This window comes from Heloderma suspectum, chromosome 15 (assembly GCF_057233095.1).
Source record: "Heloderma suspectum isolate Gila_16-S chromosome 15, 16-S_ref, whole genome shotgun sequence".
NCBI lineage: Eukaryota > Metazoa > Chordata > Lepidosauria > Squamata > Helodermatidae > Heloderma > Heloderma suspectum.
This window is the reverse complement of record NC_139472.1, coordinates 3,495,259-3,519,834: the sequence shown is the minus strand read 5'-3', so window position 1 is coordinate 3,519,834 and position 24,576 is coordinate 3,495,259. Positions and strand designations below refer to the sequence as shown.

The 24,576-nt window shown below is 47.9% G+C and overlaps 1 protein-coding gene across 2 annotated transcripts in view; it reads left to right on the top strand.

Annotated features, from left to right (window-relative positions):
* The window catches only part of LOC146335194 (tumor necrosis factor receptor superfamily member 8-like), a 36,539-nt gene that overhangs the window by 6,846 nt on the left and 5,117 nt on the right, over positions 1-24,576 (top strand). Inside the window, exons 2-9 of one of the 2 annotated variants that reach the window (XM_084822121.1) lie at positions 3,250-3,328; positions 7,435-7,566; positions 9,291-9,446; positions 11,177-11,270; positions 15,819-16,051; positions 18,858-18,980; positions 21,587-21,612; positions 22,730-22,940. In XM_084822121.1, the coding sequence (XP_084678247.1) occupies positions 3,250-3,328; positions 7,435-7,566; positions 9,291-9,446; positions 11,177-11,270; positions 15,819-16,051; positions 18,858-18,980; positions 21,587-21,612; positions 22,730-22,940 (1,054 nt within the window). The remainder of the gene's footprint in view (positions 1-3,249; positions 3,329-7,434; positions 7,567-9,290; positions 9,447-11,176; positions 11,271-15,818; positions 16,052-18,857; positions 18,981-21,586; positions 21,613-22,729; positions 22,941-24,576) is intronic. The other variant, XM_084822122.1, reaches the window with a different exon arrangement.

Below are 24,576 nucleotides of genomic sequence, written 5' to 3'. Positions count from 1 at the left end.
TTAATTCTATGGTTTGTTTGAATAGTCATATTGATGAGAGGAATGTGGAGGTATGTTTTGGGGCTGAAGGTGCGGATGTTTTTAACATTGAAAAAGAATAAATCAGTAAAATGAGTGAGGGAGAAAACTTCCTCTCCGTACACTTTCTGTACACCTGGCATCATTTTATAATCCTCCATCACCCCTGCCCTGAAAAAGCCCTTTCTAGAAATTAACCATCAGAAAGAGAGAGGGAGAGAGTGTTTACTCTTACGTACATTACACTGTGTTTAACAGGCTTACTCTCTGGAAAGCATGCGTAGGATTTCAGACTTATCCACTGAAGTATTTCTTTCTGTAAGATTTCTGTTCTTCCAGGGGCCTTCTGTTAAAAGCTCTGGACTAGCAATTTTGATTTTTGCTTGTTTGGACACCCATAATAGAAGAGGTAGGAGTCAGACATTGCTTGGATCTGTCTGTCTTGTGTCTGAAGACGCTGAGTTTGATTTTTCTGGATGACTGGAGGGGGTTCAGACCTGAGTCGAAACAAGAAAAGCAGTCGGGAGATGAAAGGGGAAAAATTGACTGACATTTCAAAAGCACATTTTGAGGTCAGCCAGCCATAGATTGGTGTGTTTGTGAAAGAAAGAAAGAAAGAGAGAGAGAGAGAGAGAGAGAGAGAAAAGAGGGTATACTGGTGTGTTTGTGTGTGTATCAGTGCCTGTGTGTTAAAAGATCAGGTGGGTTCTTTGATTTGGGATGATTTGAAGTAGAGGGCCATTTATTTATTTATTTAAAAATGTATTGGCCGCCTTTCAGGGCAGAAGCCCCCCAGGTGGTTCACAGCAATAAAATACATAAAACAGTTAAAATATTGAAAGTAATAAAAACATAATCACAATAAAATAGTGATAAAAGCAACAGTAAAAGCTGACAATAAAACCGTCAACAGTTAATTGAAGCATTTCTTTTATTTGAGTGATTTGACTGAGAACTTAGTAGGCTGGCTTTGCCTGTGGTGAAATTTAAATTAAAACAACAACCACCTTCCATTGGCACCAGTGAATACTCAGGGGTCTGGGGGCATTGATTGGGGGGTCTGGGGAATTGATCGGGGGCCCTAGGAAATGCATTTGTTGCTAACAACGCCACAGCTTCCGCAGTACATATCATTTAATTGCGGCTTGTTTTATGTTGGAGGTGCCAGGTGCTGAAATGGGGGGGCCTATGTATGCAGAGTTTGTGACCCGCCGCCAAGCAACACTTCTGAGGGACTTCCTGCCCTCACTTTTCTCCCGCCTCATTTCAAGAGCTACAGATGATACTGGTTCAGTCGAAATCTGACCCAGCTCTTGCAGCCGGCGAGCATTCTCATGAAACAAGCATGGCCTCAATTGGAACATTGAGCTGGCCATTGAGGCTATTAATAGCCCTGCTTGGCTTGCGGCTGGTGGTTGAGGCATGTTAAAAAAAAAAAAAAAACTGATGAAAATCCGCCCACTCGTACTTTTCACGCTTCCCGTTATTAATGCTGCTCCCTCGTATGATGGCCAGGTCAGAAGGACTCCACTGACAATCTAGAAATGTAGAGTCATTAAGTTGGACGGGACCTTGGTGATCATCTAGTCTAACCCCCTTATTGCAGGCTCTACACCACAGGGTGCGGCTGCAGCATCCCTGACAGATGTCCGTCCAGCCTCAGGTTAAATACCTGCAGCGAAGGAGAAGCCACCCCCTCCCAAGTCAATCTGTTGCACTGCTGTCACCGTTAGGGAAATTCTCCTAATGTTTACCCCAAATCTGCATCCCTGCAATTTCCATCTGTTGGTTCTAATCCTGCCCTTGGGAGCAGCAGAAAAGAAATCTGCTTCATCTTCTCCAGGCCAAGCATGCCCAGTGTTTTCAACCGTTCCTGGAGGGACTTGGTTTCCAGATGCCTCCCCCATCCTGGTAGCTCATTTCTGGGTGTGCTCCAGTGTGTCTGTGCCCTTCTTAAAATGGGGGGCCAAGAACTGGACACACTACTCCGAATGCGGCCTGATTAATGCAGAATTGAGCAGAAATGTCCCATGATCTGGACACTCCCCTTTGGTTGATGCAGCCCGAGGTTGCTTTTGCTTTCTCAGCTGCCGCATCGCGCGTCTAGTCCAGGGCCTGCGCAGTTTATGCCCTCTGCGTGCACACAGCAGAATGTGATCTGGCAACATGTCAAGAAATGTCCCATTTTTAAATTGCCGCAGGGTGTCTGGTTTGCATCATCGATGCCTTCCAACCTGATACCCTGGAAATGTTTTGGAGGACGGCTCATTATCCCTGATGGTTGGCCATGCTGGGGCAGATGGGAGCTGTTGTCCTGAAACCTTGGAGGGCGCCTGGTTGGGGAAAGGGAATGTAGCTTTCTTTCCTCGCCTGCCTTCGCTTCCCATGTGTGAGATTTTGCTACCTCGGTCCAAGGTTTCGCACAGGGGAAGCGAAGGCAGGTGAGCAGGGAAGCGAAGGCAACAGATGTTAGCGATAGGTGGTTATTTCAGTTGTGCCTCCTTAGGGTGTAATCTTCTACATCGCTGCTCAGAGGAACTCAGCCTGGTGGTGTGTGGTGGGGTTTGCTCCCAGGTAAATAGCTATAGGATTGGGGCCTTACGCGTGGTAGGACAAGAGGTGTTGGGCCTCTTCTGGCCCTTGGGGGCTGCATTCCAGTGGCCGGGGGGGGGGGGGCAAAGGCAAGTGGGCAGGGCCAAAAGACAAAATAGCCACCAGCGTATTTTGGTGTGAAGCTTTTATTGCCAGGAATTAAGCTGTAGAGTATTGTTTCTAGCGTTGTTTTCCTGCTTTAACTCACCCCGGCCGTGAATTTGTCGAATGCCCGTGACACCCTAGCAGGGCTGTCGCCACATCTTGTCGCAGGGAATTCCATAAGCTGCTTTGGGGTTTTTTCCCCCCTTCCCCTGTTCTTCTAAATGAAGCAAATATAATTTAAATAGAAACCAAAACAAGGCTACAGCACTCTGTTGGGTTTGCTGCACCCGCCCCATCATCCCCCCCACCCCAAACTAAGCCCTGGTTTAGCCTTTCTTTGGAGGGAAACTTCTTCAACCCCTGACCATTTTCCTTGTCCTTTTCTGACCCTTCTGGGGCAGAGGCTGTCTGGGTGTGATGAGCACTTGCACCGAGCATGGAATGAAATCAGTGTCCTTTCGGATTTCTGCCGTATTCTTTTCTGATGTATCGTGGGAGTTTTTAACGGTGACTGTGGTCTGTTTGCCATTTTAGGGACGGGCTCCTTGCGACGGCCCTGGCGGCTTGGAGAGCAAGACAGGGTCCGCGAAGCGCTGCTACCGCTGCCCTGCAGGTCAGTGCCTTTGGCGCAGTCTGGGAGCGACTCCGATCGCCGCCTTGTTGAAGCGAATGAGCGCTGCTCAAGAAACCGGTGTGCTGGTGCGCATGAGGGCGGAGGGTTCTCCGTGATGCGTTTGGTCCCATTCTGTCTCTGTCTCTCTGTCTCACACACACACTCTCACACACTTGTGAACACTGTCACACACACACACTCATATGCATACACACTCACAAACACACACAGACACTCACACGCACACACTTTCTCACACTCATACTCTGTCACTCACAAACACACTCACACTCACACATTCTCTCTCTCACAGACACACACACAACCACTAACACATGCACAGACACAGACACAAAGATCTCTTATGTTCTGAGGAGGGATGGGGCGAATTTTTAAATTCTTCATTCTTTGTTTAAAACGGCTATAATTCTCCCGTCAGCATATTAGATTTTAGGGCAGGGCACAACTTAACACCAACACAATAAAACACAAACGGAAAGATAGCAGCAGCAGACAGACCTTACAAACCTTGCTCTGCTGAATCCGATCTGTTAAAACGCCTGGGTAAATAAAACCTGGTTTTGCCTGGTGCCTGAAGGATATCAGTGTTGAGGCTCTTTGGGGAGGGCATTTCAACGGGGGTGCCACTGCTGAGAAGGCTCCCTCCCTTGCGGATGACCAGCGTGCCTCAGGTGGGAGAGGTACGCATGAGGCTGGAAACAGCACAGCTTGGAAGGGTGCCCTTTTGTTTCAGTAGACGATCCCTTTACCTCTGCTGCAACTGACGTTAAGCTATGTCCAAATTGTTGCTCTGCATAAACTCATCTGGGACAAGATCTCCATCGACATCCTCCTTAGCGATAGCAAATCCCCAGGGACAGCGACCTGGTGCCAACCTACCCGCGCTTCAAGCTAAGAGAGGCTGGCATTTTTGCGCCCACCCCCTTTGCCCCCACCCCTGGAATGCCTGAGAGTTTCTTTGAAATGAAATTTGTCTCTTGGGGCAAAAGAGGTTCAACAGGGCTGCCTTGCAGGATTGTTGTAAACGCTTAGGTTATAAATGATTCGCTTGAATCGCTTTGAATTTGTGGGGCACAAATGTGAAATAATAATAATAATAAACATATTAAAAAGGCCTGCTCTTGGATATATTTGTTATCATACTGTTAGAGCCCAGCGTGGAGGGCCTTTTACTTTTGGTTTCTTCATAATAACCAGAGAAGTTGGCTTACTCCAGAGGCGTAACAGCAAACACAAGAGGGGGTTTTCTGCACGTGCACACACACACACACACACACACCCCTCCAGAAAATGGTGTTTCTGGGGTCTGACTGAGGTTGGCTGGTGACTCACTGAAGCTGGCAAACTTTGTGGCCTTGGCGTGAAGCCCCAAAACTCCCCTTAGTGGCTTAGAAGAACTCTGTGGGCGGGGATGTTTTTATTTTCTTCAGGAAATTTCTGACATTTCTGCTTCTGTGTTAACAGCACACCACCAGGGGTAAATATTACGTTCAGGATTTTCTTTCTTTTTTTTAGCCATGGGTGCACATATAGGTATGATCTCATCTGCTCAATGTCTTTGCCTCCCTAAGGCATGGATGGGTTTTTATGATCGGCTTTATTTTTTACTAGAACCCTGAAATCCATCTATCAGAGCCCGGTGCAAAACACAGACACCTAGAATTAAAGCATTCAGAGCCCAGGGACTTGTTATGAGTATGAAAACTCAACAGCCGCTGTGGTGTAGTGGTTAGAGCATTGGACTGGGACTCAGGAGATCTGGGTTCTAGTCCTCAGTCAGCCATGAAGCTCACTAGGAGTCTTTGGGGCCAGTCACTGCCTCTCAGCCTAACCTACCTCACAGGGTTGTTGTGAGGATAAAATGGAGAGTAGGAGGAGCATGGACGCCCCCTTGGGCTACTTGCAAGAGGGAAAAAAGGCGAAATATAAATGTAATAATAAATGAACAAATAAATAAATAACAGCATGCAAAAATCCACTCCTGGCTACCCCAGACTTTCTTAATTTTAGCAGTGTAATTTTGGACAAGGAAGAAGTCATTCTCTTGCTGCAATTGTTAAGCAAGTTGTAGTCAAAAATCCTTGCCCGTCTGCTGCAAATCTCCCAGAGATCTATCAGTAGATCCCAACCTGCCTTTTGCCCACCACCGCTCTAAGGCTGTAGCCTGTAGCTCAAGGGTGCGTTGTTGGTCTGTGGCGATGGGCTGCATTGCCCCCAGCAGGATCTCAGCAGGCCGCATGATGTCTCTGGGAGTCCTGTGCCTCTCCCAGTACAGAAGAAAGGAGGCTGAGCCCCACCCTCTGGAAGAACCCCAGGGGGTCAGATTGGCGAGCCTGGTGGGCCGGATCGGCCCGCGAGGTGGAGGTTCTCCACCCCTGCTGTAAGTGGTCGGCTTGTGTCCATGCTGGAAGCGAGTGAAGAGGTGGCCAGATGCAAAAGAGAACAGGGCTGCTGCGCATTTAACAGTCGTGCCGCCTGATCTCGAGGAACAGGCAGGATGGTAGAGTAGGTATAGCATTCTTATAATTAGTTACTATTAATTGTTATTAATGATGATGATTAATGATGATAATTATTAGTAATGATTATTTATTGTTTATAATAATTATTTGTTATTGCTTATTAGGTATGTATCATTATTATTACTTTATTAAAAATATTTCTTGGCCGCCTTTCAGGGCAAAAGCCCTCCCATGGCGGCATCCAGCAATAGAACACATCAAACTGGTACAATATTAAGAGTGATAAAAACACAATAAAACAGTAAGAATGCAATAAAAACCAGCCTAAAAACAGCAACAAGAGCAATCAAACCAGTATTTATTATTTAAAACATTTTAAATAATATTTTAAAGTTATTCTTATTTGTCCACTTAGAAAGCACCTAACGTTTTCTAAGCGCGGCACAGGCTCGCAACCTAATAAACACAATACAAGAGGAAAAAGGGATGGTGGGGAGAGGAACGGAAGCTTGGAACAGCGGCAGCTCCTTCTCAGGCTGATGGATGTGCCCAGGCTGATGGATGTGCCCAGGTTGCCGTGAAGTTCTTCCTGGAGGTAGGAGGCTGCAGCCTCCCAGCGGCCTTCTCTTCCAGCTCTTCTCCCGAGTTTTCTTCCTGCAAAGTTTTGCATGGCACAGCATTCCCATGAAGTGAGCCCCCCGCCCCGCCCCAGAGTCTAAAGTAGCACAGTCCGGAGACAGGTTTACGCCCTCCGCCTGTGGGCGTTAAGAGAAACCCCTCTGCAGCAAGAGCAATAGGGCCAATGATCGGGGGAAAGGGTTGAGCTCTTCCTCGCAGGAGGTCTTCAAGTTGAGGCCAGACAGATTTCCAGCTGTGGATTTCCTGCATGGAGCAAAGGGGTTGGACTAGACGGCATTGTCGAAGCACTGCCCAGGATCACAGTCCAATAAACACAAAAGAAAAGGAAGAAGGGATGAAGAGGGAAGAGGAAAAGAAGAGCTGGAACAGCAGCAGTCCCTTCTGCATCAAGCAGGGGAGTTGCACCAGATAGCCTACAAACCAACCTACCAGAATGTTACCTGGATATTTACCTACCTGGACAATGAATCATCATCCGAAGCCCTTCCCCAGGAGCCCCCACCAAACGAGGAGAGGCCAGTGGCTATGAGAAAGAGGGTCTTTTCAGGGGTGGCACCCCTTTTGTGGAATCCTCTCCCCAGAGTGGCTCATCTAGCACCTACGTTAGGGTCTTTCCCGTGCTGGGGGAAGACCTTTTTATTCTCCCAAGCATTTTAAGAACTTTTTCTAGCCCTTGACTCCGCTGTTGGCTTTTTAATTTGGTTTCATGATGCTGTAAAGTTTTTGTTATTTGCTGCCAGTTTTCTCTTAGTTTCATTCATTCATTCTGGGCTGTTTTAATTTTTGTTGTTGTTGTTAATGCTTGAATTTATTTATTTATTTGTGGGGGTTAATGCATTGTACGTCTCCCGGAGTACTTTGCTTCTTGGGCGGTTTAAAAGTACAGAAAACAAGCAAACATGCTTTCTGAATCCATGACAGTGGGATCTGCAAGGCCTTCTTTGTAACACGATGTCTTCCCTCCTCCCACCTCCTTCTTTACAGGATTTAGCCAGAAGATGGAATGCCCCACGGATCGGGAAAGCGGCTGCGTCAAGCTGCCTTGTGAACAGGGTCATTACCTGAACAACAATCTTGTGACACCGAAATGCGAGGGCTGTGGGACATGCCCGTCAGGTAAATGTCTTTGCCACAAATTCCCCTTGTTATTTTCTCCCCCTCCCCGCCAGACACAATTTGCAGGTGTGTCCATCTCTTCCTGCGCCTTTCTACCAGCTCAGAATTCTACCATCTTATTCCGTTGCATTTCTAGATACAGCAAGCGTCTGGGGTGAGGCGCCACAGTCACAGAATGCACCACCCACCCCCCAGACACAGACAGATCCTTTTTGCCTCTCCTTCCAGATATTTTCTTGGTGGAGGGGACAGTTGCTCACAGGGTAATGCCCCCCCCTTTGCATGCAGTAGGCCCCAGGTTTAATCCCAGACCACTGGTTTTTCCCCCTCTTCCCTCCCCATCCCTTTTTCCTTTCATGTCATGTCTGTTTAGATGGGAAGCCTGCAGGCAAGCATCATCGTCTTTATTACGGTCACTGACCGGACTTTGAACATACCAAAATACAAAGAGTCTGCAAACACATTCGGGAAATATACAGCAAAATCAGTTCCGAAGAGATCTTATTCTCATAGCATTCAAGAATAATTCAATGCCTCGTTCTTTTATTGGTTGACTGTAAGCCATTTTGGCCTGCGGAGCTGGATCAAAATGCTTTCAGTAAATAAATCATGGTAAATCAAAGGATCGGGTAGCCAGTGATGATATTGGCCATGCCTGAGACCCTTGAGCAGGGGTGCAGAATGAGAATTGGCTGGGGGGGAGGTGAATCCCCCCGCCCCCCACCAGGCCCTCTGAGGGCCAGATGACATCAGTGGGCATATGTCCTGCCAGGGGCAGAGGATCTGCAGGATTCAAGCAAGGCAACAATCACACCAGCTGGGTCCCTTTCCCAGATTTTATTTGGAGGGAGAGGCAAGATATTAACAGCAGAGAAGAACATGGGAAGGAACAGGCAGATGCAGAGAACGTCTGCCCCTTCAGTTACCAGGAGCCCCAGTGCAGTAACAGACGTACTCCATAGCTGGTCAGCTGTGGCACGTGGCACGATCCTTGCCCATGGGGAGATGCGCCGTTGGGCGCTCCCTTGGGGCTTGTCATTTTGTATTTCTCCCATAGGTTCCAACGCATTCTGCCAAGTCGTGCTTACATCACTAATTGGCTATCAGCTACATCTGTGGTTAGGCTATATTCTGACATATCTGGCAGGCTACCTAGTGAATATATGTACCTTCATCATCAGCGATCTGTTGCTACATACAGCTGGTATCCCGGATTAGTTCATCCGTTGCACCTGGCTGTCTTGCTTTAAACCGCCTCCCTAAACTCTCCCCTTAGGGTGCAGGAGAAAGTTCAGGCACAGAGGATGAACGAAAGGGAAGACTCAGGCATGGAGATTTGAGCATGGGGGAACCACTGTCGTACACCGCTGTCGCCCTCCTCGCAATAGTCTTCCAGAATGGGTCCCGCTACAGCATGGTCACGCCCAGTGATGTGATCATTCCCCCCACCACACGCCCATGCCCACTTTGCCTTTCCCTGAGTTCCATGCCTCCCTCGACACTTACCCGGTGCTGAGAAGAGCGGCCCACCCTCCCGCTGTTGTCTGTGACCTGGAGGGGCCCAAGGAGGTTTCCGCGGGCTGGATGCACAGCCCCTGCGGGCCGGCAGTTCCACACCCCTGCTCTGGAGAACCTGCGCCAGTCGCAGTAGATAATGCTGCTGGTCTAAATGGATCAAGAGTCTGAGTCAGCGCTGTTGGCTGTGTTTTGATCCTCCCCTGCAGACCGCAACCTGGTGGAGAAGTTGCCTTGCACGGCCAATTCCGACCGAGTGTGTGAGTGCAAGCCTGGGTGGCACTGCCAAACGCCGCTGGAGAAAGGCTGCTTTCGGTGCTCTTCCCATTCCACCTGCAAGCCGGGCTTTGGAGTCAAAACCAGAGGTAGGAGGGATAAATCCAGATAAATTGAGAACCAGTGTGGTGTAGTGGTGAGAGTGTTGGACTGGGAGCCGGGAGATCCGGGTTCTAGTCCCCACTCGGCCATGGAAGCTCGCTGGGTGACTTTGGGCCTGTCACAGACTCTCAGCCCAACCCACCTCACAGGGTTGTTGTTGTGAGGATAAAATGGAGGAGGAGGATCCTTGTGTAAGCCGCCTTGGGTTCCTTAAGGAGGAAAAAAGGCGGGGTATAAATGTAATGAATGAATGAATGAATAAATAAATAAATAAATTGCCCCCAGCAAGGGCCCGTCTGTGTGTGCACCCGTGTTCTGCAATCTGTGTTAACGTCTGTAAGCCGCCCAGAGAGCTTCAGCTATGGGGCAGTATAGAAATGTTAATAATAATAAGAACAACAACAACAACAATAATACTCCAGGAAGTGGCTAACTGGCTCTCCTGCCCTTCTTTTCCATAATTTCTTTAGATTCTGCTAGTTAGGAAGAAAGCTAACTTTTTACATATTAAGTGCCAGCAGTCCAGTTCCGTTCCAGTTCCAGGGAAGCCTGTCTCTTCTGTACAGGCCCAGCTTGTCCCCAGCGCCTAACAAATCAACACCCCACACATACCTCCTGATGCTGCCATCTCATCTACAACAGCTTCTCAGTCCTGGAAGCCAAAGGCAGCTTTCCCTGAAATCCCTGCATGTGGAACAGGTCTCATTTCAGGCAAAGCTGCCTTGGAGAACGTCCCACCAAGTGACCTAAATTGGGCTTCCAGGACTGAGAAACGGTCGCCGCTTTTTGTTATTATTATCGAAGAGATTTTTTAACCTGCTGTTCAGGGCACACAGCCCTCATAGTACTGCAACAACATGAATATACCATGAGGGATATATACGGTTTTTGTTAAATCCGTTCCCTTTGTGTTTCATAGATCGTCACAAGTCTTTGGTCTGGCATCTGCTCTTTGATGGAATTGGATATTTTTCTAGGGAGGTACAAGAATGTTGTTCCTGTTTGGAAATGTGCATTAGTGTCAGTGTGCATTAGCAATAATGCCACAATTAGCGTCAATGTGCATTAGCAATAATGCCACCGTTAGTGATGGACAGCAGTTTGGATGGCTTTAAAAGGGGATTAGACAAATTCCTGGAGGAGAAGGCCATCGATAGGTACTAGACCTGATGGCTCTGTGCTAACTCCAGTCTCAGGGGCAGGATGTCGGTGTACACCAGTTGCTGGGGAACATGGGTGGGAGGGTGCTGTTGCGCTTCTGCCCTGCTTGTGGGTTCCTGGTCAACAGCTGGTTGGCCACTGTGTGAACAGAATGCTGGACTAGATGGACCCTTGGTCTGATCCAGCAGGGTTCCTCTGATGTTCTTATGATGAGAGAAGGAGAAAATATCTCTCTCTCCACTTCCTCCACACCAGGCATAATTCTGTACACCTCTCTCATGTCTCCCCTCACTTGCCATTTCTCCAAGCTAAACTCCCAGCTGCTATAACCTTCCATCACAGGGGCATTGCTCCATACCCTTCAGCATTTTAGTTGCCCTTTTCTACACTTTTCCCCCCTCCAAGTCTTGCTTTATGGGCTTCCCAGAGGTATCTAGTTAGCCGCTCGGAGAAGTAAGGTAAGTTGGGCCTCAGTCTTATCCTACAGGGCTCTTGATGATTTTATTTATTTATGCATAAAAATATATATAAAATTGATCCTTTATTCTTTTGCCAGGCACCTCTGTCAGTGATACTGTTTGTGAAAAATGCCCTCCAGGAACTTTCTCGGATCAGGATTCAAGCACCCAAATCTGCAAGCGCAACACAGAGTGAGCAAGAGTTCCTTTGCTTTGATTTATCCAGTGCATACTTAGAGCTGGTCCTATCATATGTGGACACGAGGCAAGGAGCACAAACAAACCCAAGTTCACAGCCCAACAACAAGCTGTGACTTGTCTTCTTGGGTTTGTGGTTAACAACCCATAGTTAAACCGTAGTGCAGGATTCACTCGTAACGACAACCCACAATTCAACGACAGCCTGCGATTCAACGACAGCCCACACTCAGCCGGCTCTCTGGATTGTTGTTAAGTGCAAACCAGGTCATTCTTTAAATAAGATTCAGCTTCTTGTCCAGTTAGCTTCTCTACGTGGAATTATGGGGTGTTTCTTCCTGTCTTTCATCTCTGGCACTAGAATGTCTTTGCCCAGCCATAGATCATCAGGACTTGAAACATAGGGGAAGAAAACGCAAACAGAAAACGTATAAATATGAGTCTTTATATTTTGTGTCTTTTGAACAAATTTTTTTTTATAAAGTTTGATGCTGCTGATAATAATAATAATGCATCCTTATACTAAAAAAGTGTCGCATTTATGCAAGGGTGTTTTTTTTTAGTGTTTTATGTTGATGCTTTTATTCACAAGATTTTTATTGTTGTTGTTCAGTCGTTCAGTCGTGTCCGACTCTTCGTGACCCCATGGACCATAGCACGCCAGGCCTTCCTGTCCTGCGCTCTCTCCCGGAGCGTGCTCAAGTTCATATTCATTGCATCCGTGATGCTATCTAGCCATCTCATCCTCTGCCGTCCCCTTCTCCTTTTGCCTTCAGTCTTTCCCAGCATCAGGGTCTTTTCCAGAGAGTTTTCTCTTCGCATTAGGTGGCCAAAATATTTCAGCTTCAGCTTCAGGATCTGTCCTTCCAATGAGCAGTCAGGGTTGATTTCCTTTAGGATGGACTGATTTGACCTCCTTGCAGTCCAGGGGACTCGTAAGAGTCTTCTCCAGCACCACAGTTCAAAAGAATCGATTCTTCGGCGCTCAGCCTTCCTTATAGTCCAGCTCTCACAGCCATACGTTACTACTGGGAAAACCATAGCTTTGATTAGACGGACCTTTGTCGGCAAGGTGATGTCTCTGCTTCTTACTATGCTGTCTAGGTTGGCCATAGCTTTCCTCCCAAGGAGCAAGCGTCTTTTAATTTCATGGCTACAGTGACCGTCTGCGGTGATCTTGGAGCCCAAGAAAGTAAAATCTGTCACTGCTTCCATTTCTTCCCCTTCTATATGCCAGGAAGTGATGGGGCCAGATGCCATGATCTTAGTTTTTTTAATGTTGAGTTTCAAACCAGCTTTTGCACTCTCCTCTTTCACCCTCAACAAGAGGCTCTTGAGATCCTCTTCGCTTTCTGCCATTAGGGTGGTATCGTCTGCATATCGGAGGTTGTTGATAATTCTCCCGGCAATCTTAATTCCGACCTCTGATTCATCCAACCCGGCATTTCTCATGATGTACTCTGCATATAAGTTAAATAAGCAGGGTGACAATATGCAGCCTTGTCGTACTCCTTTCCCAATTTTGAACCAATCGGTTGTTCCATGTCTGGTTCTTACTGTTGCTTCTTGACCCTCGTACAGGTTTCTCAGGAGACAGGTAAGGTGGTCTGGTACTCCCATCACTTTAAGAATTTCCCACAGTTTGTTGTGATCCACACAATCAAAGGCTTTAGAGTAGTCAATGAAGCAGAAATAGACATTTTTCTGGAATTCTCTTGCTTTCTCCATGATGCAGTGAATGTTGGCGATTTGATCTCTAGTTCCTCTGCCTCTTCTAAACCCAGCTTGTACTTCCGGTAGTTCTCGGTTCACATACTGCTGAAGCCTAGCTTGTAGGATTTTGAGCATCACCTTGCTGGCATGTGAAATGAGTGCAATTGTGCGGTAGTTTGAACACTCTTTGGCGTTGCCCTTCTTTGGAATTGGAATGTAAACTGACCTTTTCCAGTCTTGTGGCCACTGTTGAGTGTTCCAGATTTGTTGGCATATTGAATGCAGCACTTTAACAGCATCATCTTTTAGGATTTTAAATAGCTCGGCTGGAATACTGTCATCTCCGCTAGCTTTGTTGTTACTAATGCTTCCTAAGGCCCACTTGACTTCACTCTCTAGGATGTCCGGCTCAAGTTCAGTGACCGCACTATCATGGCTATCAGGGACATTCAGATCTTTCCTGTATAGTTCTTCTGTGTATTCTTGCCACCTCTTCTTAATCTCATCTGCTTCTGTTAGGTCCCTGCCTTCTTTGTCCTTTATCATGCCCGTCTTTGCACAAAACGTTCCCTTGAGATCTCCAATTTTCTTGAAGAGATCTCTAGTCTTTCCCATTCTGTTGTTTTCCTCGATTTCTTTGCATTGTTCATTTAAGAAGGCCTTCTTGTCTCTCCTTGCTATTCTCTGGAACTCTGCATTCAGTTGGCTATATCTTCCCCTTTCTCCCTTGCTTTTCGCTTCCCTTCTTTCGTCAGCTACTTGTAAAGCCTCATCAGACAGCCACTTGGCTTTCTTGCATTTCTTTTTCTTTGGGACGGATTTCGTTGCTGCCTCCTGAACAATGTTACGGACCTCCGTCCATAGTTCCTCAGGCACTCTGTCTATCAGGTCTAATCCCTGAAATCTATTCCTCACCTCCACTGTATATTCATCAGGGATATGATTTAGGTCATACCTGAACGGTTTAGTGGTTTTCCCGACGTTCTTCAATTTCAGCCGAAATTTTGCAAGAAGCAGCTCATGATCTGAGCCACAGTCAGCTCCAGGTCTTGTTTTTACTGACTGTATGGAGCTTCTCCATCTTTGGCTGCAAAGGACATAATCAATCTGATTTCGATATTGACCATCTGGTGACGTCCATGTGTAGAGTCGCCTCTTGTGCTGTTGGAAAAGAGTGTTTGCTATGATCAGCATGTTCTCTTGGCAAAACTCTATTAGCTTTTGTCCTGCTTCATTTTGTACACCAAGGCCATGCCTGCCTGTTATCCCGGTGATTTCTTGACTTCCTACTTAGCATTCCAATCCCCTATGATGAAGAGGACATCTTTTTTTGGTGTTAGTTCTAGAAGGTGTTGTAGGTCTTCATAGAACCGATCAACCTCAGCTTCTTCGGCCTCAGTGGTTGGGGCATAGACTTGAATTACTGTGATGTTGAATGGTTTGCCTTGGATTCGTACTGAGATCATTCTATCATTTTTAAGATTGTACCCCAGTACTGCTTTTCCCACCCTTTTGTTGACTATGAGTGCTACTCCATTTCTTCTAAGGGATTCTTGCCCACAATAGTAGATATGATGGTCACCTGAATTAAATTCGCCCATGGCTGTCCATTTTAGTTCGCTGATTCCCAAGATGTCGATGTTCAATCTTGCCATCTCATGTTTGACCACCTCCAGCTTACCTTGATTCATTGATCTCACATTCCAGGTTCCTAAACAATATTGTTCTTTACAGCATCGGATTTTCTTTTCACCACCAGACACATCCACAGCTGAGTGTCCTTTCGGGTTTGGCCCAGCCGCTTCACTCTTTCTGGCGCTACTTGGAAATACCCTCTGCTCTTCCCCAGTAGCATATTGGACACCTTCCGACCTGAGGGGCTCATCTTCCGGCGTCATCTCTTTTAGCCTTGTGATACGTTCCATGGGGTTTTCTTGGCAAGAATCCTGGAGTGGGTTGCCATTTCCTTCTCCAGTGGACCACATTTTGTCAGAACTCTCTGCCATGACCTGTCCGTCTTGGGTGGCCCTGCACGGCATAGCTTATGGCTTCACTGAGTTACGCAAGCCCCTTCGCCACAACAAGGCAGTGATCCATGAAGGGGAAGATTTTTATACCACCCTGTAATAAAACATTCCCAGGGAGGTTTACAATAAAACACTCGAATGATGCAATCCTATGCATGTATGGACAGAAAGTTTTGAAGTTCCAAAGTTTTCTCCAGAAAACTCTCCAGAAAGCTCTGCCAGTTTCACCAGAGGGAATGGCTGAAACTGACACAACTCTCCCTCTTGACAGTTTGACTGGACAGGAGAGATGGTGGAAGAAGTGGCAAAGAGGCAATAATGTGCAAAGGAGGCTGCACGCTGTCACCACCAAGTCACGATGGGATTATATCCCAGTCTAATCACAGCACAGTAATGGTCGTGATCCGTAGCTGGCAAGTGTGTCTCCTGCCATGCTAGCCTGTGGGGCATGTGGCGATACTTTAAAGCAGGGGTGTTGAACCTCTTTCAGTCTGTGGGCTGAATTCCATTTTGGGGGCCGCATTCCAGCGGTGGGCAGGGCCCAAGGCAAATTGGGGCAGGGCCAAAATTCCCCAAATACCAGCACATTCAACCCTCTTACTGCCAGGAATTAAGCCTTAGGAGAGGCATTTCAACCATTTAGATTGGGGGGGGGGGGAACCACACAAAAGCCAGAAAACCAAAGGATTGGCATTTGGGAGGAAAGGGAATGTGGCTCTCCGCCTTGTGCAGAATTGGGATATGAGTGGTGGACTACTTTACTGGACCGTTGCAACTCTTTTATGCTCTGTTTTCCCCCTAGGTATGCCAAGTTAAACAAGGTCACCGTGAGCACAGGGACTTCCACGCATGACAAGCGCCCCCTGGACCAGCCTGCTGAGCAGTTGGCCACCGTGACACCAGTGGCCATCCCTGGGCTACTCCTGGGCAGTTCCCCTGCCCGAGTCCTCCACACAACCATCAGGAGACCTGTGGAGGAGGTCAACACCAGCCATGTTGCTGGCATCATAACGCAAGAGAAAAGGACGAGGAGAGGTAAGCAGGGGGGTGTCATTCCAGGGGTGCTGACAGGTGCTTGGACAAACCAGGTGATGGTCTTGAAAGCATCATCGCGCCCCCCCCCCCCCCAAGCAAGCAGCAACCTCCTGCGAATTTTTGGTGTCTAGTACTCCCCCAAAAGGAGATGGAGGACCAGCCAAGTTCCTTCCTTCCTTCCTTCCTTCCTTCCTTCCTTCCTTCCTTCCTTTCATTTCTATACTGCCCACCAGGCAATAACCACGTAGTTTTAGAATCATGTGGTTGACCTGGAAAATTCTGAAAAGTAGAAAAATCTATCCCAAGGTGAGTTCTGTAAATGGCAGTAAAGAACGTGCTGCGTATTGTTTTTCATCTGGCCTGATTCGCATCCACAGAGACGGTCCTTTCTTGGCCTGTTGAAAAATGTACTGGTCAGATATTCTCTTGGCATAGTTTGTTATCTAATCTGAGTAAAGTTATGTCTAACAGGGGGGGAAAGTTAGTTCCTGCATATAAGCTGCCCTTTGGTGATTGGGTTGTATTTTATTTATTACATTTCTGTATTGCCCAACAACCGAAGCTCTCTGGGCAGTTCACAGGACAAAACCTAAAACCATAGAATGCAATAACGTAGTAAAACTTAATATAAAAACATACATTTTTTAAAAGTGAAGGACTAAAACAGCTGGGAGAATAAAAAGGTGCTGAAAAGAGCACAAGGTAGGTACCCGGCGAGCCTCTCTGGGGAGGGGATTCCAAATACAGAGTGCCACCGCTGAAAAAGCCCTCTCCTTAGTAGCCCCCCACCTCAGGTCATTCAGTGGAGACTCCTGGAGACGGGCCTCTGAGAATAATCTTAGGCTCCAGGCAGGTATATATGGAAGGAGACGATCCTTCAGGTTATCTCCAGTGGTTGTGTACCACCTGGATAATCAGTGGTGTAGGGGCTAGGGGTGTCAGAGAAATCCATTTGGGGGGTGGAGTTCAATGAGTTTTCTTAGGTCTGGCCCCCGGGACTTTATTTCAGTTCCCGCTGTGGCGCCTGACTCCATCAGGCGCCACAGGCCAGTTTCCCAATTTTTGGGAAGTGAGACTGACCAGTGAGTCAGGCCAGTTTCCCAATTTTTACGGGCATTTTGTGAGCCCCTCCATTCTGCGATTTGCACAAGTTTCTGAGCAATTTGTGCAAATTACAGCCAAATGTGGGCAGATTTAGCCAAATTTGTGCAAATTTAGCCAAATTTGTGCAAATTTGGCTGCAGTGTGTGCAAATTGCTTAGAAATTGGAGCAAATGTGCTCAAAAATTGCAGAACCTGCAAATAAATGTGCAAAAAGGTTCCTGGAGTTTGGGGAAAAGCTTGGCTCGCAGATGCAAAGTGAGTCATGTGCACCGCGGAACTCTGTTGAGTCAAAAGGGAACTGGATTTCCCAGAGACAGAAATCCCTAGTAGGGACGGAGCACTAGCACTTTTTGCATAGCAGGGACATTGATGTCATCTGCCCGCCAACCCCTACCCCCAGGCATCCCTGTTCCCTCTGAGTTTAGCTGCAATCCTCTCAGTAGCTGGGCAAGAAATGGATTTTCCCAGCAACAATCTGTTGTTCCCTGTTGTGATGCAAAGTCTTTTGGGGGTGGCTTGGTCCTGAATGGGCAATTCAGACCAATTGGCTTTATAGAACAACTGCTCCTGGTGGAGATGAGAACTTGTAGGACTGGTTTATTGATGTAGATCAACAGAGCCACCTGAATTGTTGGATTCTCCTTGGGGGCGTGTCTGTGGGGAATGTCATGATGAGCGCCTGCACTTCAGAACTGACCAGTGCACCACAGTGGACAACCTAGGTCACATGGGGGAGAAGGCCAAAAAACCGCCCTTCTTAGCGTTTGGCTGGAAATCCGTCCCAAAGATTATGAAACGGTGTTTACTACAATAGAAACAAGATACAGTGAACGGCGAGGAGGGGTGGTGGAGGAAACAAAGCCAGCACTGAAAGGAAACACACGACGGTTCCTGGTCTACAATAACCTTGCCGCAGACAACACTCATGTGGGGCTCCCAACGTTTCAGGCTTATCTGGAGAGATGGCCTGAGATTCCAAGCAGCCCTCCTCTATTTACCCTGGACCAAGGAGGAGCAAAATACCTGCCCCATTAATTCTGCAGAATACAAAGACCAGAAGCACATGGCCCCAATTACCCCCTGTTAAAGACAGCAGGACGCATCTCCTTTAGAGCAGAATAACCTTGATCAACTCTAATGGCCAAGATCCTGCTCAGGATTTAAAGATACAGGCATAGATAGATTTATGGATACCTAGATCTATAAACAGACACTGAGAATCAGCTCAGGAACAACCCCTTCTCAAGTCATTGGTAAAAATGTTGGCTTCAGTCTCCTTCATGGGCTATGTTTATTGCTGTCGGTTCTCGGCATCCAAAACTTGGAAGTTCTGCAACTAAATGTATCATCACCACTGGCAGCCATTCTAGCACACAGGTGCAGAGGGAGATGAGAGGGGGAAACGGGGCCATTCTGCTCACCCGGCTGCAAGATGGCTGTTTTTTCTCTTCCCTCCCCATCCCTTTTTCCTTGTGTGTTGTGTCTTTGGAGATGGAAAACTTGCAGGAAGGCCCATTTTGCTTAATGGATTATTTGTAAGCTCCAGGACAGCTTTAGGAAAAATATATATAAATATATAAGCGAAGAAATGAATAAACAAACAAATAAATAAATAGGGTATGACTTGGTGCAGTGCTGGTGAGGTTCCTCGTGCGCTTCCTCCTCCATCTTCCTGATCCTTTTTCTGATCTGGGTGTTGCAGATGATGGTGGCTTGGTGCTTCTGGGAATGGTGCTCCTTTCCATCCTGGTGCTGATTGTCGGCTTGCTGATGCTGTGGCGAAGGAGAGCGTGCAAAGAGTGGATCGTTGCCCACAAAGTGAAGAGTGAGCACCGCTCCTGGGCTGATACATCTGTTGTCTGTCTTTCCGAGGCGCCACAAAGCTCGCCGTTGTGGAATGACGATGCACCATTTGGGTTAATCCTGTGTGCAGTTCTGGGGTCATAGCCAACGTTAGTCTAACTGCAGCCCGATTCATAATTCCATTGCAGCTGCAATTGGTGTATTTTGCTCTGTTCAAACAGAAAAAAGCTGCAGCGAACCCCAGAGGTTGCAGCAGAGGCTCCGGGGAAATCTGCTGAGCCCCAAGAGGGCCGGATTTCCACATGATGGGCCTCCCCGCCCCGACTGGGCATTGGGGGGTTCATACATCCCTATGCATGAGGAGGACTCTCCTCACGCACTCTCTTTCCCAACATGATTGGGCTCCTGCCTGCTGTTTTGGTGGGCTGCTGGAAGCCTGATGGTACTGGGGAAGAGGGCAGCTTGGGGGAGAGTCATTCCCCTGTCCCTGTGTCCCTAGCACTGAGAACTCGGAATCGGGGGAGGGACAGTGGCTGCACTGGGCATCTGTAGTGGCCCATACATAAGGCCCCTGAGGGCCCTATCCATCCCACGGGCCGTGGGATGCCCACACTTGACTAAATGGATGTTAGCATAGCCTTAACAGAGGCCACTAATCCCCATCAGACACTTGGCCTTTCAACACCGGGCTTTCAGGGCCCAGGTTTCATGACGCCATGCCACTCCACACAAACTACAGCGTGATTAATTTCAATGGGTCTGCTCTCAGTAGGGACTAACATTGGATACAACCCCTGGTCACCTCAAAACGGATATTGCAGGGTAGAAAAGGGCGACCCAAATGATCAAGGGGATGGAGTGACTCTCCTGTGTGGAAAAGTTACAGCATTTGGGGCTCTTTAGCTTAGAAAGCGAGCACGTGACAGAGGTGTACAAAATTATGTATGATGTAATGAAAGTGGACAGGGAGAGGGCTCCCCCCCCCCCCCGCCATAATACTAGAACCCAACGTGGCTCATCCCAGGAAGCTGAACAGCAGGAGATTCAGGACAGAGCAAAGGAAGGACTTCTTTGCACGGTGCAGATTTAAACTATGGAATTTGCTACCACATTATTCATTTAATTTGTGCCCTGCCTTTCTGCCAGAAACAGTGGCGCTAACACTCAAATCCTGATTAAAAAAAATCTGAATTAAAACTTAACATAAAAACAAAAAATTTAAAAACAGTGAAAACCACAGCGATCAAAGAAATCGGCATCATGACGTGGTGAAGGGCGCCAACTTAGCCAGCTTTAAAAGGGGGATTGGACAAATTCTTGCAGGAGGAGAAGACTGTCCGTGGTTGCTGGTCCTGATGGCTTTATGCTACCTCCGGTATCAGAGGCAGTATGCTGGGGAACGTGAGTGGGAGGATGGTGTTATGTCCTGTGGTGGGCTTCTCACTGGGACATCTGGTTGGCCACTGTGGGACAGAATGCTGGATTAGAAGGACATTTTTGTCTGATCTGGCATAGCTCTTGTGTTCATATGATTTTGTTGTGCCAGGAGGTGGCGTTCTTTCCTTTGCTTTGGTGACCTTGATGTGGTTCATAGGGATGTCAGAGAAATCTGTTTGCAGAGTGGAGTGCAACAGGTTTGCCTAGGCTCAGCCCCATGGAGTTCATTCCACTTCTTGCTGTAGCGCCCAACTCAGTCTGCAGAGAGTGAGTCCAGTTCATGGATTTTCCAGGCATTTTGCACATTTATTTCCCCCCACAAGTTCCACAATTTGTGCCAATTTCTGAGCATTTTGCACAAATTTCTGAGCAATTTATGCAAATTTGGCTGTAGTTCTGCAAATTGCTCAGCACTTTGCGCAAATTGCGGACCCTCCAGGAAAGAAAATGTGCAAAAAAAGTTCCCAGAGTTCAGGAGACAGCCCGCAACTTGGCTCGCAGATGCAAAGTGAGTCGTACGTGCTTTGGAAGTCTGTCGAGCCGAAAAAGAACTGGATTTCCCAGTGACAGACATCCCTAGTGGTTCATAAGCCAGGTAGGCTGTAGCAAAGAGATTTAGGGCGTAATCCTATGCATGTTGAGTCAGAAACATCTCCTACTACTTTTGTGGCTGGGGCATGCTGGGAGCTGGACTTTTTTCTATCAAAGCATGCATAGGATTGCACCCTCTTTGCCACAGCCTACCTGGATTATGAACGACATCAAGGTTGCCAGTGCAAGTGGAAGAATGCCTTAAGCGCACAATCCTTTGCATGTTTATGCAGAAAAAAGTCTGACAACTCCCAACGTTCCCCAGCCAGCATGGCTGGCTGGGGCACGCGGGGAGTTGTAGGACTTTTTTCTGTCTGAACACATACACAGGATTGTGCACTTAAAGGCTAACAAATCTATCCTGGCATCAGCTTTTTTGTGGACACTTCATCAGATGCATGTCTCGTTAACCGCAAATTAATTGAGTTTGGGATCTTAAGGATCGAGAGCATCCTTAATTTGCCACTCCAGGCATCTGTCTTCCAGAATAAAAGGGTTAGTTTTTACAAGACTCTTGGTTGCTTTTACTGCAACACGCTACAGCAGCCTCCCCTCTGGAAAATGAGACGTGACCTCTCTCTCTCTTTCTCCCCATTGCAGTCTCTAACCATGCGAAGATGTGCAGAGTAAGTATGGCCTCTGCCCCACGACTCGCTCCCGCCACCTCTAGGGGTTAAATTAAGTGCTTCATTTTCAGCAGTGAGTTACAAATGGTTCAGGAGCCGCTGATGCTGAGATGACGATTTTGCATGTGCGTGTGTGTGATCCTGTGGGACGTATGAGGCCATCCTTTCCCAACCTGGCATACTCCAGACGCATTGGACTACAACTCCCATCAGCCCCAGTGTGGTCACAGTGATGATGGGTGTTATAGTCCGAAACCTCTAGAGGGCAGCAGGCAGGTTGGGGAAAAACTGATCTAGGCAGTAGCCCACGCTGGCTCTAAGACAGGGGTGCAGAACTTCTCTCGGCCCGAGGGCTGAATATCATTTCAGAGAAGCTCTCGGGGGCTGCGTTCCAGTGGTGTGTGGGGCCGAAGGAAAAAGGGTGGGGCCAAAGTATAAGTAAACCCGCACAATACCAGGATATCTCAGCTTAAAGCTCTTACTGCCAGCCGCTAAGCCTTAGGAGAGGCATTTCAGCCTTTTAGAATGAGGTGGGGGGAATGGCACAAAAGCCAGGAAACCGCCAAACTATGAGTGGCTGGGGGCGGGGCCAGGGAAAGGGGGCGTCACCACCGAGGGGGGTCAGGAGGGACCCAGGAGCAGGGCCGGCGTCAAGGGTCGGCATGATCAGGGACCTGCCAAGGGTCCTCGCTCCAGCAGGGGCCGACTGAGAAAAGCCCCCTGGAGTTGCTCCTGCTCTTCTCCACTGCAACCGGCTTGTTCCTCCGCCTCTCGCTCTGGCCAGACGATGGAGGTGGTGAGAAGGGAGGCGGCGGAGGAGATGCCGCGGCCTCCTTGCTCCCTGGCTCTCTGCCTGTCGAGCAAGCAAGCGGTAGCGAGGAGGAGGAGGAGGAGGAGGGAGAGCAGCTGGTGACCGTGGCAGTGAGCAGGCAGACTCACGGAGGGAGCGGGGCATGGAGGTCTGGAGGACAGATGTCAAGCCAAAAGATACAGGCAGATCTTTGGCTATGATTGATTTACGGATTGCGGTGGAGGCTGGGGGAGCATTCCCTGTCCTGGCTTCACACGGAGGCGGAACCCATCGCCAATTGCTCTGTTGCCTTCCCGTCTTTTCAAGAAGAGGATCAAGGCGCCCAGCTCTGTGGAGAGTGGCCCAGCACAGAGAGATCCAGTGGACCCAGAACTTCTCACGGAAGCCCCCGACGACAGACTCCTCTTGGGAACAGAGAGGGCGCCCGGCCTCGAACCCAGCGGGGGCGAGCTGGTTCATTTTGGCAGGGTGGCATCCCTGCAGCCTCCTCTGCAAAGCCGTACGAACAACCACATTGGTGAGTCGGAGAGGTCTTGCGAGAGGGGAGAGGGCCCGCTGGCACTCCTGAGGGAGGGGGGGAGGGCACTCTGCTCGAGTGCAGAGGCATGCAGCCAGATCCAAGCCCTGTGTTAAGAGGGTGGACTCGAGCATCTGTTAAGGCTGCCTCCAACAACACCGGGTTCAGCAGGCTTTAAGAGAAGCCTCTGTCTGCAGCAGGGTAAGGACGAAATACGGACAGCACAGCCAGAAAATGGTAAAAAATGGAACTGAATTCTCTCTCCCTTAGAATCATGGTTGCATGTATTCTGTGACCCTGTCTGTGGTCTTCAGCGCAGAATTCAGCTTCCTAAGAATCACAGCTTTGCTTTCCTTCTTTTCTTTAAAAAAAATCAAGTTTCTAGTCCTTATGATGGCAAATTCACGCTTACAACAGTGTGTGGGATGCCTGCTAAACATTTCTAAGGAGGTGACTGAAGAAGCTGAGCTGTGGCCAGGGAATGGCCGCAGCTTCTGGGCACTTCCAAATTCTTTCCTCCCCACACACATGAATGGCCGAAGCAGAATAAATTATGCAGAGTGCCCATTTTGCATAATTTTATCTAGGTCACAAGATTCAGCTATTCTCGGTGCAGTTTGGATTTTATTCAGGGCAAAGGGCCCCCACGCACTGTGGACCACGTATCTTAGGGCTCATCGATATGTTCAGGAGAATTACGTGGCACAGCTTTCTATGGACAGTTCCGCTTTTGAAATTTGGGTATGTGCGTGATCGAGTGCTACCTCCTCATGTTAAAAAATGACAGCCCCTGCCCAGAGGGCAAGCTAGCCTATCCTAGGCAAATTTCCCCCCTGCTGCTCTAGTTTTCTACATTCAGGGAATTGTTGATTACTCAGGGAGGGTTCAGACTTTTGCCTGTCGCCTTGTCCTCAAAATCCAGGGTGGAATCTCATAGAGGCAGTTGATTCCGGAAGCATCCCTGCTTTTGAGGAGAGAAGCAGAATTGGAAGTTTAAGAAACCGTTCCCGGATAGTTCCTGGGTTTTCATGCAGTCCCAGTCCACTCGCCTCCAAAGTCAGCAGTCCTGGCCTCTCCGGACACAAACATATTTCAGAGAGCTGAGAAACCCAAGATCACATACAGTGGGTGTTTCCAGACAAGACCTTGTTTGTTTGTTTGTTTGTTTGTTTACATTTGTATACCACCCCATGGCCGAAGCTCTGTGCAGTTTACAGAAGTTAAAACATTGAAAAACAACATAAAAAGTTTAAAAGCCATTTACATAAAAGCACACAGACAATATACACAAACAACGTATAGCTAAAAACTTTTATGTGTCATAACTAAAGACACATCCAGGACCGATTAAACTCATCCTTCATGGGGGCCCAGACGACAACTTTTCTAACCTTTCTGGGACTTTCCTACGACATCTTCCATCTTTTTTTTTCTCTTTCACCGCTCCGGAATCTGTTTGGATCTGGAGTGGTATACAAATGCTGTAAATAAATAAATAAATAAAATCTGTTAAGGAGCAAATGGACAGCTAAGCAATGGGTGCTTCCAGATGGAAGGGTCCTAGGGCTAAACATCCACAGGTATGATTGTGCAGCTATTTATTTATTATTACATTTATATCCTGCCTTTTTTTTCT